General features: G+C 34.7%; 1 protein-coding gene across 3 annotated transcripts in view; it reads right to left on the bottom strand.

Moving 5' to 3' along the window:
* Positions 1-16189, bottom strand: part of LOC124367624 (atrial natriuretic peptide-converting enzyme) — a 141207-nt gene that overhangs the window by 68114 nt on the left and 56904 nt on the right. For 2 of the 3 annotated variants that reach the window (XM_046824594.1, XM_046824595.1), the window contains one exon: positions 4912-5098. In XM_046824594.1, coding sequence (XP_046680550.1) covers positions 4912-5098 — 187 coding nt within the window. Of the gene's footprint in view, positions 1-4911; positions 5099-11483; positions 11486-11626; positions 11631-16189 lie in introns of those variants that run through there. The other variant, XM_046824596.1, reaches the window with a different exon arrangement.

The raw sequence follows: 16189 nt of genomic DNA on the forward strand, positions 1-16189 counted from the left end.
AAACCTTTGCTCGATCTTTTTATATTTTCGTGCATACAATGACTACTAGACTTTAGATTTTTCAACATGCTTAACCATATACCTTGAAGTTGAAACTTTACAAACAGGATAAATGCCAACACTTAAAACATTAATTATTTGTATGTAGGTGTGGGAAAGTATATTAAAAATTTTAAAAGAAATGAAATGGAAACTCTTTAACCCTTACAGTACTATCGTATGTTTTCAAAATGGTTTGGTTATTATAATATAACTACCTACAATAAACGTGTGTTTATATATAAAAACATTACCATATTCTCCAAATCTAGTCATATCACACAGGATCAAATATAAGTCCAGTTAGCTAAAAATCCAATAAAGTTTTATTATGACCTCTAATATTGATTACAACTGTAGTTTATTATATCTCCATTGTTTTTGAACGTGCATATTTCAAATTTACATTGAAAAATCACATATGGAATTCAGTGAATTTCCAGGAACCTATAATTTAGATAAACACGAACCAATTGATTTCCTAGTTTTCAGATTACTGTAGAAGCAATATCCATATACCTATCTATATTCTGCTCTAATACAAATAAAATAAATAATACCGATTCACTGTTAGAGAAAGAATCCTTTAATATACAATATGAGTAATATTAATACATGGATTGAAATACTGACACACTTGTTTATTATTGTTATTAATAAACTTGGATGAAAAGTAAAATACAAACGTTATTAATTACTGATTCTTAGTGAATAATATTGACCCACGAGAAGCAGTATTGACAGCAGTTGAGTAATATTTATACACCATTCATTTTATACACAGCTCTGTGAATGATATTTGCATTCGGAGGAGAGTAATATTAAAACCCGGGAGTATCATTAAAACTCGGGAAGTAGTATTGGTTCACTGAGTATTAATGGCACTCACTGAGTAATATTGATAATAATTAGTAAGTGAAAAATTGCTTGGTATTATTATTAGTTCACTGTGAGTAATACCTCACTGAACGTATTAACGCATGAGAAGCAATATTGACACTGTGATTAGTACTGGCAATCGATGTCTAATATTGATAAAATACGAGTATTATTGACAAGTTACTTGTCATACTCATTAAAAAATACAATGAAATTCTCCAATCTATTTAAAATACATGTTGCAAACATTTCTAGTCAATTATCTTTTATTAACTGACAGTGTTGTCTTTATTACAGCACTGTGAATGATATTGGCACGTGGTGAATAATACACAATACGTTGAAGTGATTGAACAGGAGTTATTCTCAGGAAAATGCAATTTCAGTATTAATTAAATGATGATTTACATTTCACAATATGCACTGTGAAAAAAGGTGTTGATGGCTGAAGGACCTTTAATGCCATTTTACTAAAATGAACTCGTAATTTGCAAACAATGCAATAAAGCTTTATGTACGGTAGTTAATGTATTTATAAATTTAGGATGTCTGTTAATTCAGTTTAATATAATGAGTATATTTGAACGAAACGATAACACTGAGTGGATGTATTGGACACAATGAAAATAGTAGATCCACTTGCAATCATAAGCTCGTTTCTGGAACTACATTGAAAGAATTAATAATTTTTTACTATCCAGGAGAAGATTACAAGTGAAGTTTACGTCGTACATTTGGTTTTAAATTAAAGTATTTCTAAACGCCGTAAATAAATCAAATTAATTTTGCAATAATACTATAAGTTGTTTAGCTTCTGACAATCAAAATTTCCATAGATAGATTTCGCATTTCGTCGGCACAGCAAAAAAGACGGTTAGTTAATAAGTCTAATAATTAAATCAGAGTTTTGGAGATGCCAAAGGGATAATGTCATTACATATTTCCATTGACGAAGATAGTTTATTATCAAGTCAAGAAGTTATTAAAAAAATTAGTAAATTTAATTTCGATCATAAGCTCGTTTTCGGAACTACGGAAAAGGCAGCTAGTTAGTTATTTCAAGTCTAATCATCAAGTCAGATGTTTGGAGATATCATGAAGATAATAAACATTAATTGAAGAAATTTTAATTTGAAGAATGCAGTTTATTATCAAGCCTAATCATCAAATTAGTGGATTAAAGATAATTATGTTACACATTTCCATTGAAAAAGGTAGTTTATTATCAAGTCTAATCATCAAACAAGAGGTTTAGAGATGCCAAAAATGATAATCATTGTACATATTTTCATTGATGAAGGCAGTTTATCAAGTCTAATCATCAAATTAAGGAATCAAAGATACCAGAAAGACAATCATATTAAGTATTTCCATTGAAGAAGGTAGTTTATCAAGTCTAATTATCAAATCAGGGGATCAAATATGTCAAGAAATATGATATTACTTATTTATATTGAGCAAGACAGATTATTATCAAGTGTAACCATCAAATCAGGGGATTAAAGGCGCCAAGAAGAATAATCATACTTCGTACCTATTTCCATTGAAGATCAAGTATTTACTATATTATTAAGTATAATCATAAAATCAGAGGTTTATAGATTGCAAGAAAGATAATTATATTACATATTTCCACCGAACAAGGCGGTTTTAGTATCAAGCCAACCATAAAGTAGCAATCAGATGATGATAAATCATATTTTCTATCACGAAGTGTAACAAATAGAAACCATTCAATCAGAGCGTAGTCAGTCGAGAAGATGAAGTAGGATGATGTAAGGAGCGCGTGTCCTGGCGCTGCGGTGAAAGTCGGTAGCTCTGATAGACTACAATGGCAAGCCACGGCCTTGTCCTGCACGGTCTGATATGATTCGTTCTCCGGCTTTTGTTGTGATTTGGGCATCCTAATTGGTCCTGTCAACAATCCCAGGGGTCAAGGTATGATATGATCTGACGATTTTGATTGTTTTGACAGAGGGAATGATTATTCAGGATTTCAGGATTTCTACAAGTCATAATTCCCAGCAGTGTGTAACATTATCACATTCTTCGTGGGTGGAAAATACCTTTTGCTCATGGTAATATTAGAGCAGCTTTCCAAATCTATATATATAAAAATGAAACTGTTCGTGTGTAACAGCATCACTCACAAACGGCTGGACGGATTCGCCTAATTTTTTTTTAATTTGTTCGTCTTGATCTGTAGAAGGTTATAGGATACTTTTTTATCCCTTTCCCGATTCAGGATTCCGCCCCACTGGTTACAGAAATACCCGTAAGAAATGCATTGCAGCAAACATATGTTATTAAGTGAAAGAGTCTTTTCAATTTTTAATCAGCTGTTCTTTGTAAACATATATAATGCGACAAAAAATATATTTATATATAAATTTCTTTACACTTATAGTTTTAAAGCATAGAGTAAGCTTAAGAGAAACGACAAATTTTGTTTAAACTGTTTCTGCAATCATAATATATAAAAATGAATGTTTGTGTGTTTTGTCCTTTATAGACTCAGAAACTATTGGACCGATCACTATGAAAATTTGTATTTTTCTATGTAGAAGGTTTATACGCAATGCCCATTGATGTAACTAACCACCAGGCTGTACTGCAAGATATAAAAGTTATCAAAGCGCCTGCACATTATAAACTGCAATTACAACACAGTAGTTACGTATATTTAAATATCCAAACACTATTTGAAGGCAAAGAAATATACGGGCAAAGCTTAAGAGACGCGTGCGAAGCCGCGGGAAACAGCTAGTAGTATATAATACAGAATAAGTGAAGTTCACAGATCGACTGATAGTTTCTAATTAACAGAGGGGCGAAATGTCACTGCAACAACTGCATGGGTGGACGCTGTTTGGACTCTTGGTTTGGATTACGATATATGTATTCACGTTTGGATTAATTAGTTCACAAAATGAATTTGGATGCTCAGTTCCAATCTGTTTATTACGAAACGTGTTACGTAATTGATTAGCAACTCAAGGTAGTTACGTCAAAAGTCATGATGCTGAATGCGAAACGCTGCTGTTACTTTATTAGACACAATTGTTCGACACTATCTGATATGGCCTGTGAAAGACGTAACAGCTTATATTAAGCGGTGAGACGGTTCAAAGTACCGAGAGACCAGGGCTACGAACGTTCGTGGCAATAAAATAATATTGGACATTTGATCCGAGTGAAATTCTCCTGGAAATGGAGCCTAACTTCATGATTACTTGGATGAACATATATAGAAATTTTAATTCCAGAATGATATATTTTTATATATGATGCATATCATCTCAGTTGTTAATCCATAATCAATTCAAGTACTACTTTTAACTCAATAGACAACGGTCAACCTCTTTCGATCTAATCCTTAATTATAGTCAAGAATTTATGAACACCGTAAAACACTTTTTCAGCCAAGAGGGCTCTAAGTTTTTTCCTTAAAGGTCCTAGGTTATTATAAGTCACTACCGTTTCTTGTTGTATATCTTTAAAATTCAACAACAGTGAAAAATTGTACTAATGAAATCCCTTTAATTTAAAAATTCTATAAGGAAACAATTCCAGGTCTTTTATTTGAAGTAAAGAATCGCATGGTAACAGACTTGTTTGAGTTCAATGTAGGATGGTTGACTTTTAAGTTTCTGAACTAAATTGAAAACTCTATTCTGGAGATCAGACTATAAACCTTCAAACGGCCGAGATTTAGAATCACGATTAGGTTCATTGAGTCAGTCATGGAACTTTAGTAAGTGAAGAACGTTTTAATGGATTAACTGAGTTTCGCAGTACTAGGCCAACAGAGCTAGAGGGTTTGCGTGGAGTCAGATATTACGTTCATCCCTATCACGTGTATGAGTCAAGTGAGGTCATTTTTGAAGGTACGAGCGTCCGTAATACTACCATTCATACCCTTTTTACTAATTTATTACCCTTACCTCCTTTGTGGTGTTTCCAGTAAAGAAATTTAAAAATCTGGTTACTTACATCCGGCGTAAAGGGCAAGGGTGCCGACTAGGATGAAGACGAGGAATGCGGCGAGTATGCAGCAGCCACAGCGGTAGTGGTCGCCGAGCTTCCGAGTAAACCTGATGTCGCTGTCGGAGGAGAGGATTGAGCTGGGCGTCGAGGACCTCGTGAAGTAGGGCCTCGTGCTCACAGAGCTCACCGACATCTGAAACGTGTATTATATGATATGAATTATATGGTAGGACAGATTTGGCTTGTGGATGGCTTCGTACTGGTAGGTGCCGCCAACTACTAAATTTGGATTTAGTAACTGGACAGCAAGGATCTTGTGAATATGGATGTCGGACTGGTAGAGGGACTGGTAGAGATCTCCGAAATCTGAAACAAGGATATAAAGCACATTTTGCGAGTAGAGGGCTTAATACAGTTCACTATCCTGATAAGGGTCACTGACACCTGGAAAAAAATTGAAAGTGCAAAATATTGCGAATGGAGAGATTGATACAGTTCGATATTTTCCGGATAAAGGCCATTGAAATCTCCAAAAAATATTATAAAGTACAACATTTTGCGAGTGGGCTTAATACAGTTAGATATCTTCCTGATAAGAGCCATTGGCATCTCCAAAAAGATTGTAAAGTATATTTTGCGAGGGGCGAGCTTGATAAATTTCGGTATCTTCCTGATAGAGATACTGATATCTCCAAATCGAGTAAAAAGTACATCATATTGCAAGGAGAAGGCTTGATAAAATTCGGTACCTTCCTTATAAGGGGTCACTGACATCTGAAAAAAAAACTGTAAAGTAAAACATTTTGTGAGTTGAGGGCATGATAAAGTGTGGTATCTTTCTGATAGGGGTCACTGACATTTGTAACAAGATTATAAAATACAAAACTTTGCGAGTGGAGGGCTTGATACCGTTCCTTATCTTCCTGATAGGGGTCACTGACATTTGTAACAAGAAAAAACTGACATTTGTAACAAGATTATAAAATACAAAACTTTGCGAGTGGAGGGCTTGATACAGTTCCTTATCTTCCTGATAGGGGTCACTGACATTTGTAACAAGATTATAAAATACAAAACTTTGCGAGTGGAGGGCTTGATACCGTTCGGTGTCTTCCTGATAAGAGTTACTGACATCTGCAAAAAGAGTGTGTAGTCGAACATATGTTAGAATAAATTTGAGAGTAAAGAGTCTAAAAAATTGGTATATTGCTGATAGGGGCCACAACCACTGTAACAAGAGTGCAATGTCATTGGATATATGATAAGTTGGTAGAGCTCACTATCCTCATGATAAAGGATATAATTGAAGTTTTGTAAATGTCATAATGGATCCTGGAAGTCGAGTATTGAATATCACGCACATTAGGAGTAGCAATAGTACTAACTTCAATTAGTATTTGCAAAATATCAAGGGACTATTTTGTAAATTCGATTCTGTACAATCAAATTTAAAATGACTTCCTCTCACCAAACGGCCGATATTTATAATGACCTCGGTTTTGACATTCACGAATTGTTGAAACGTAAATTCTAGCACAATACTGTATATGGCAGCCAGAGGCAAGTGAAGACACAGTTGTATCCTTGAACTTTAAGACTTTCTCGACATCTCCTCCACTCCTTGCCAATCCTGCCACTCTCCTACTATCCCTCGCCTACCTTTGTCGGAGTTTGGGTCACCATCCGCTCGCTCGTAAACTATATCCGCCAATAATTATTTCACTGAGGTGACCCACAAAATTCAAGGATGGAAATTGAAAGTTGTCTTTCAGATGTTTAATTTCCTGTCACAGTGACTTTCGCCTGTACTCCGTACTTACACTGTAGGGAAATTGGGAAAACGCTGTTCCCAGAAAAGTTAAAAAATAATACATTGTAGAAGCTTACTGGATTTAATATTCTTCACTCATTTTAAAATAAAACCATCTGATCGTTCGCTTTCAAGGAAACAAACATTTACAATTACTGCGTCCTATCTCTTTAAATATTAATTAAATAAAAATAGAACCCGGTTAGAGAGCAGCAGTCTTACAGTTACGCTACGGTACGCTAAAACGAGTTTACCTTTTTACCAGGATCGGATCAAGAAAATGTATATATACACACAGGTCTGAGAAGCCTACTACTGTCAAAAGACATTAAGTCGGGTTTTATAACAGCAGCCTTTAAAATTGTAGCAAACTTTAGATAGTATCTTAGTCTGTGATATCTGCATTGCAGTACTACCAAGCACTGAATACTTAAATATTTGCTAAAACGGTACAGTACAGTTAAAAGTGTATTTTCTTAAAAATTTTAATTTTCTTATCTGGAAAAACCATGTGCTTAACAGCGATTCCAGAAAATATGGAATTAAGAAGTTTTGGTACTACCAAGCTTACTGTTTTTGCTTTCAATGCTATAAATGTAAACAAATTTGACGTTAAATAGTTCAAAAAATGAATTAAGCAGATAGTAGTGCTGTCATAAAACAATGTTTACACGGAAAAGTTGATTATATCAGACTCTTTAATTTAATAACATTTTAGAGAACTTTAGAGACAAGTAGGCTGTATTCCGAAGGGATTTTCGAATTAGGAATATGTTACCGGTTTCACGAAAGTAAAATCTAATTTTTGGATGGTTTGACTTTTAAGTTAATGAAGAGTCAAAGATTTTTTGGAAGCAACGGTAGGTTTCGTGTTAAGTATATAGATCTATTAATTTCTATTAACATTTTCATTTAAAACTACAAGAAACGTAATGGTTGAGGAGTATCATGAAAAATAAGAAACAACCATAAGTTCTTAACTTCACAAAATCCCTCAGTACCCTCATGCTACATGTAATTTGGAACTTTTTATTTTAGGATTTTGACGTAAGCTAACCAAAAACTCCAATGGTTAACCACCTAGAAGCCATGGTCACATGTTTAACGTTGATCCAAAATCCATTATAGGTAACCAGACAACGTAACTGTAAGACAACAACCGCTACAGTTCTCTAGTTACAGACTGAGTCACCCTGAAGGACTGGGTTACAGTTTGTGGACACTGCGGTGAGACACTTCTGGATTGATTGGATAACAGTGTTACCAACACACGACACGTTCCTTGTGGCCAAAAAAAAGTTGATAACTTTGGATGAATTGCTGCATTGGTCCTCGGGGAAGCCGTGAATGAGAAGCGATCTTGCCAAGAATTTTGTGCACTGATGCAACCTTCACAATGGTGGCGAAAGATCATATACAACCATTAACCCTTTGCACTCTCCTTGCCTGCATTGCAGTCAATGGCGGATTCCCAAGAGCTCTGAATTATTTTATTGCTTGCTGTCCTCTGCACTCTCCTATCCAGCATTGCAGGCGGCCATGGTTTCCTCCACAGCTGGGATCTAGATGCTCCAGTGACGCTATTACAACTATTATTTATTTTTGCCAGTCATTCCACAGCCTGACATTTAAGGGTAGGCTTATTTAAAGTTTAAATACACAAAGGTTACAAAAATTCAATCAATATTGTTTTTTTTTTTGTATTATATTTGTAATGTAATCAATTTTCCTTGTGTATCTTGGTTGTATTATATTTTACCGTGAAATAATTTTAAACTACCATAAACAAATATGTTAGGTTATAAGGAAAAACAGTGTTTACATTTGTTTAAATGTATATTTTGTTTAGTAAATTGATATATATGGTTTTAAAACTTAATTACAAATCTATAAATAACAGAAAAAAAAAACATATAAAAACACATTTATATTAAAATAAAAGACTTATAGATAACATATAAAATGAACAGATGTGCAGAAATAGTTAAATGGCAGTTTTGACAATAAAATGAACATATAAAAGTAAAAAATTATACTTATAATATATATAATTAAAAGAAAAGGCTTATTATAGATATCACGTAAAATTAAAGTTCACTGATAAGCCAGCTGTGTTGCAAGTGTTGCGTCATTGTTTCCTTACATTGTTTTGAACCCCAACATCTGACCGGCCATTAATAGTTATCAATACTGTCCCTTGTTACTATTGTATGCTGAGTTATGACAAAATAGGTCTATAAACACAAGTAAATTAAGTAAACTTGACAATATGTATCTAGCAAGAAAGAAACTGTCAAATAAATTGTTAATATTTCAATTTAAAAATATTTTTGGCTATTGAAAACAGCTAAATTTTGTTAATTGGTTAGTTTTATTTCAGTTTAACATGACTTGAAATACGTAGATACACTACAACTAATTACACAAAATTAAATATAATGAGTCATGCGTTGACTGCAATGCTGGATAGGAGAGTGGAAGAGAAAAATAGATTTTGCCTGCAATGCAGGACACGAGAGCTTATGGACAAACCAAACCATTTAAAATCAGAGTTATGGTGCTGGATCTGCTGGATGCATTGCAGGCTACAAGAGTGATTGGACATTCTGCAATGCAGGCCAGGAGAGTGCAAAGGGTTAAAGCGGTGCTTTTAAAAACATCAATTAAATCTAACTACCGTAAAATGTATTCCAACACTTAAGAATCGGCTATAATAGGACTGTTGATGACTGACTATCATCTTGACTGTTGCCCCATAAGAACTATACGCACGTTTACGATCTTATTTTTATTCGTCGAATTATGACATGTCTCATTTTAAAGGTACACTCGTATTTAATATGCATCCAATAACTTTTTAGTTTTTTGGATATTTTTATATTTAATTCAGAAAGATATCTCAAGAAATGTTATCTTCATAGATTGAATAAAAAAAGTATGCACTTTACAAAATAAAAAGGTGCAATTTTCAAAAGCGCTCGGATTATATTAGGGTATTAATTATATTTTGAAATGATACATCTCCCTTAACACTGCAATGAAAAATGTGGCCTTAAAGGGATTGTTTTTATGGTGAAAAACTCATTAAAAGATAGTTTCATTACAGCAGGCTCTCAACACAGTACTCTTATATCAGTTGGAGGAGAGAAAGAGCGGGAGGTAGTTTACTGAGTACTGTGTATTTGTTATAATTAATGTAATATTAGTGATGTTTGCACAAATTGTATATTACACGTTAGTTGGCCAAATAAACGTTTCATACCGTAAAATAACATTTTAAATCAATTTATCATATTCCCAATAGAACTTGGATAGTTCAGTTATTTCTAATTCTAAATATTGCACAATTGGAAAGTTTCTCCTGTTTCCTTCAGATTCGATACATCGCTAATAAAGTCTGCACTGTTCGAAATCTTGGATTATTCGAGTATTTTTGTTCTCCGAACTTTGAATTACCCGGGTTTCACAGTAATGTTGTACCGTGCCACCGAAACGCGCTTGACATCTAAATTCTGATTTCTCTCTCTTACTACGTTTTACATGTTTCGACTACAAATTGTTCCTTATTGGAAATAATATTGTATTAAAATATTAAAGTTCATATTAATAGAACGCTAACGTACTATTTTCCTATACACCATAAAATATTAACTGCAAAATGGCAAATATACAAGACAAATACTTGTTAGTAACAGGTTACGGTATTTTGAGAAGCATTCACCGTAGCGTATGGGTCACAGGTTCTATGCCCGGAAAGTTATAAAAAGTTACACATGATTTGGGTTTATTGTTCTTAAATATTTTAAATGTAATACATTAAAATACCACTGGAAAAATAATTCTTTTTAAAAATTACTAATGAATCTGATCAGTGGCGTAGCTACCTTGCGTGGCACCCGGTGCGGAAGTTGATGGTGTCACCCCATTGAAAGTAAAAAGCAATACATTTTATATGATAAAGGTTATGGATATAATATATTTTTTCTTTTTATTACCTATCACCATAGAATAATACACGTTTAACAAATCAAGCCAACTAAACACAACACAATTCACGAAACAAATGAGAAATGTTGCAACTGAAACGTCAAAGATCGCGAGTATGGGGCGGGGTATCCCCTACGACAGAGTCAGGCTCTTTTACGGGAATCCCCGAATTATACATAGAGCTGAGCTAGTGCTAGTAGAGGAATTCCTGAAAAAGAAATTTTTGTGCTAGCGATTTATTTTGTTGTTGTTGTACATTGTTCTTAAAGTTGAGAGACCGGGTGGGTGTCACCCCAAAAAAGGTGACACCCGGTGCGGCCCGCCCCGCCGCCCCCTTTTGCTACGCCACTGAATCTGATTTTTTTAATTTTCTTCCACTTCCTGTATTTTGAATGTTCTTTATCCTTATTTCCAACGCAATTTAAATTATTTAATGGTGCTACCCTCAAAAATTCGAATTGTCGATTTCGCGAACCCTCAGCCAATAACATTCCCCTTTACACATTTGAAAGTGTGAAATGTACAAATTGGTCATTTCAATTCATATTTGAGAATTAAACGATTATTACGTTGAACGTAATAACAATAGAAAGTAGCAAAAAGCTTGTCTAAAAAAAAAAAATTGAAGCTGCCTTAAACACTTTTATAATAAGGCGACATTAATTCCAATACAACAAAAATGTCAACAAACAAACACAGCTAAATGGGACACCACCAAAGAGTAATAGATTATTCTCTTTGTTCGTCAACAATGGTAGCGGAGGTAAACAATCGTGACCACTTCTCCCAAACAGATTACCTAATTGGTAGACGTATTAGTGTAGACTTAATTCACCTCGTCTGATTACACATTGCAGCAGCCTACACGATCTGAATAATTACATGGAGTATGTGGAGTGGTGAGAACCGCGGAACACCGGTTACTGGAGTCCCACGCGGCGTAACCATTGTCACAAACTGTTCCCATACGATTAACAAATCCGCCGTGCCGTGGACCGCGCATTGTCGGTAAAACTGGCCGCCACGCCGCTGGCGCCTTCCGACCGTTTCGTCACGTTGCTCACGGGTCGCCGGGCGTGGTGTGATATTTGACTGGAGAAAGTGACGGGGTTTTGGATCGCTCCAGTGCCCGGCGCTCCACATGGGGCTGGAAAGGTTAATGGAGCCTTCCAGACACTGTAATGGTACAGTACTAAATTCTTCCTTGTGGGCTACCTCCACAACTCACATAGTCAGTATGCGGTTCTTGTAGACCACCTCTAACTGACTTAATAAGTACGAGGTACTTGTGGACCACATATAACAGATTTGGTAAGGAATAGGTACTTGTGGATTACCTATAACTCACTTAGTAAGTACGAGGTACTTGTGGAATACCTATAACTGACTTAGTAAGTGCGAGGTACTTTTGAGTTACCTCTAACAGTCCTTTTAAGGACGTGTGGATTAACTATATAAGACCTAGTAAGTAGAAGGTCTTGTGGACTAACTATAACTGACTTAGTAAGTGCGAGGTACTTTTGGGTTGCCTCTAACAGTCCTTTTAAGGACGTGTGGATTAACTATATAAGACCTAGTAAGTAGAAGGTACTTGTGGACTAACTATAACTGACTTAGTAAGTACGAGGTACTTGTGGAATACCTATAACTGACTTAGTAAGTGCGAGGTACTTTTGAGTTACCTCTAACAGTTCTTTTAAGGACGTGTGGATTAACTATATAAGACCTAGTAAGTAGAAGGTACTTGTGGACTAACTATAACTGACTTAGTAAGTGCGAGGTACTTTTGGGTTGCCTCTAACAGTCCTTTTAAGGACGTGTGGATTAAATATATAAGACCTAGTAAGTAGAAGGTACTTGTGGACTAACTATAACTGACTTAGTAAGTGCGAGGTACTTTTGGGTTGCCTCTAACAGTCCTTTTAAGGACGTGTGGATTAACTATATAAGACCTAGTAAGTAGAAGGTACTTGTGGACTAACTATAACTGACTTAGTAAGTACGAGGTACTTGTGGAATACCTATAACTGACTTAGTAAGTGCGAGGTACTTTTGAGTTACCTCTAACAGTTCTTTTAAGGACGTGTGGATTAACTATATAAGACCTAGTAAGTAGAAGGTACTTGTGGACTAACTATAACTGACTTAGTAAGTGCGAGGTATTTTTGGGTTACCTCTAACAGTCCTTTTAAGGACGTGTGGATTAAATATATAAGACCTAGTAAGTACAAGGTACTTGTGGACTACCTATAACTGACCTAGCAAGTACAAGGTACTTGTGGGTTACCTCCATCTGAATTTGTGAGGGCGAAGTACTTGTGTAGTACTTCTGTCAAGACGAGTTACTTGTGGACTATCTTTAAACGACTCTGTGATGATAGGGTACTTGTGGGATACCCCTAACAGGAAAATAGGAGGGAGAGAAAAATAAATAGAGAGCATGAGAGTAAAAGGGTTAAAAGTACACAACGCATGGAAGAACATATTGTTACACGTTTCCATCCTTAATTAATAATTTAGAAGGAGAGTGGAAGTGAGAAGATAGGAAGAAATAGAAGTAGAGAGGGAAATAAACTAGTGAGGATGAGAGTAAAAGGGCAAAATTATTGAAGAACTTATTTTTCCAGATCATGATCATAAAATAAGTATTCATAATGCTGAAAAAACAATAATTAATAAATAAACTTGAGGAAGAATGTGCAAAAATAGAGGGGGAAGGGACGTAGAGGCTGAGAGAGCGAGAAGAGAGACATAATAAAGCGATACAGAGATAGAATTTGTGGTAGAGACCAAACCAATCACAAGAGAACCACATCATCATTTCATTATCGAAATCAGTCTATGGAAGTTATCCAATTTTCTAGTAATACCGGCTACATTAATGCATCGAATATACAAACCATACAATACCTGTACAATGTAGATTGATAAGTCGATATAATGTTGGATTAACCATTAATAGGGGTAAACCATACAATCATTATATACCATTAGCTCTTTATATTGTTTCTGTAGTTCACAAACCAATCTGCATATCAGTACCGGCAAATAAACACTGTTTATGTAAATGATGTTACTATAAACACTGCGGTGCACCGATATGCTAAACAGTTTATTTCTACAAAGCGTTGATATGATATGAGGGAGATCAACATCACTGAGTAAATATAGTTTATTTGCATATCAATTATAACTATATTACTATCAAGTTGTGCCATACAGTTTTTTTATTACAAAAACTGATATACAAGGTATTATTATTATTGTTGAAAACTATAGGGAACCACTCCGTTTCCTTAACAAACTTAAAACGTACTTTGTTTTAATCACAATATCTATTCTGAACTAACCTAAGGGCTTTATTCGTCACTCCCTTCAGCATCCCTTCCATTAAAAAAAATTGTAGTATTTCAAATTAAAACACGGGGAGGAGTATTTAAAATAAGTTCTTCTTAATCAAACAGCATGGGATTCAATACGTGAACAGACTAGGTTGTTGTTTTAACAATACATTATTGATAAAATGAGCATATTTCAGATTTAGAGAAAAACTAGTATTTGGATGAATTTTTAAATGCACAAATGCGTACAATTTACATTAAGAAAATAAACTTGAAAACCAGATAAATAAAAAAATACAGTATAGCGATATGGGAGGTGTTTGCTAACAATGTTAGAATTTTATCTTAGGAATCGACTGAAATGATCCTTTAACTCAAGAATCATACTTTTAGTAATAATAAATCAGAAAAAGGGAACACTGGGTTTATTGCTACGACGTTGGCAATGATAAGAAAGCTAAATGTAGAAAGAACATCAGACTTAAGGGAACTCACATGCTGTGAATAATTGTAATCACAATTTTAACATGTGACAAATATTTGTTAGCAAGATTTTAGCAACAATTATTATGAGTTCAAACCACATAAAAATGTCAAGATAAACTAAAACACTACGTTTTTTAGGTTTCTTATATTAACAGTAAATATCTAAAAATTAAAATGTCGATAGAAATATATAAAGTTGTAAGTTCAATCAGTGAAGAATATTCACCTTTTTACCACCCAATCCAGTTCACCAACTTCTCCCAATTATAAAATGGATATGTGATAAAACGAAAATTTAAGGGAAGCAGGGGAAGAAGATTTAGGTGAGGAAGATCTAATGGAGAGATATAAGATAGAGGGAAAGAGGAAAGAGCAAAATTATAAAAGATGGAAAAAGAATGCATACCTTTTAAGACGCAGCCAAAAAGTTTCGTAAGATGTACTCTTCCAAGAACTGTGTACCTCCACGGAGCAAGCAAAGCAAAAAGTGAAAAAATACTCGAATAATAACTATGGTTTATTTATTTTAGCTATCTAAAATTCAAAATAAACTTAGTGGACAATGCGGCCATCGACTTTCCAATCTCTCAGTCATCAACACCATTCTGGTTCTGGGGCTCTATTTCTTCTGTATACCAGTAGCACGTAGCATTGCTCGCTGAGTGAAGAGTAGTCACATTCAAAGAGCACCCGGCGTGGAAAATTGAGAGATTGCTCCAAGGTAAGAAGCGAGACAATGAAATTGACAGACAGTCAGACAGACGGACAATCAAGACGTCACGGCACATCTGCGGCACACGACCGTTGACGCCGCCGCCCGCCTGAGACTGAATTACACAGCAACGGGATTTTAATGAAGGCCCCAAAAACTGGAAGATTATCATTTGCTGCAAGAGTAAGAACGGACGGCGATAAAATTGTGTTCTTTGAACAATACTAACATCTACATTATGATACATTTTTACGATGTATTTTTAAACCACTTTTCAGCTATCGTAGATTCCACGTTTGTTCACTGGGAGTTGTTTGAAAGCCTCCAAAGACTTCTGAGAAATGTTGAAACAATAATTATTCAACTAAATTAACGTTGGCATTAAGAGAACAAATTTTGGGAGGATAATGATTAATGGACTATATATTATGGAGGGTGTACACATAGTTAGATTTCAGCCCTTTAGTACAACTAGTTCGTCATAAGATCGATCACTGCACATAATTCAAACAATAAGTAGGGCATTAAGTCAAAGAGAGACGTAAATTGTGTCAAAACCTACCTTAAGGAAATACATGAACACATATTACACAAACACACATTGTAATAAGGATTAAGATTTTGATAAATATTAAACAATTCTGATATTTATTCTCTAATAATAGTCAAGTTTGCTACGTTTGCTAAAGAATATGAATTAAGACTAATAAGCACACTAATATTTAATTTGCCAAATTCACAAAAACATAGATTACCCTGGTAATTAAATTTATTGAATACAACTGTTATAGCTTAAAACAAGTGAAAGGTACGTTTAGATATCGGTGTACTCTTTTATGTATCATTGTACAGACAGATAATTCAGAAAAGGCATTTTTAAATCCCTCCGGTAGACGAAAGAGAAGCTGTAGCAGCTTACTGAGACATTGGCTTCAATAACGATTTGCA

Source organism: Homalodisca vitripennis, chromosome 8 (assembly GCF_021130785.1).
Source record: "Homalodisca vitripennis isolate AUS2020 chromosome 8, UT_GWSS_2.1, whole genome shotgun sequence".
Classification (NCBI taxonomy): Eukaryota; Metazoa; Arthropoda; class Insecta; order Hemiptera; family Cicadellidae; genus Homalodisca; species Homalodisca vitripennis.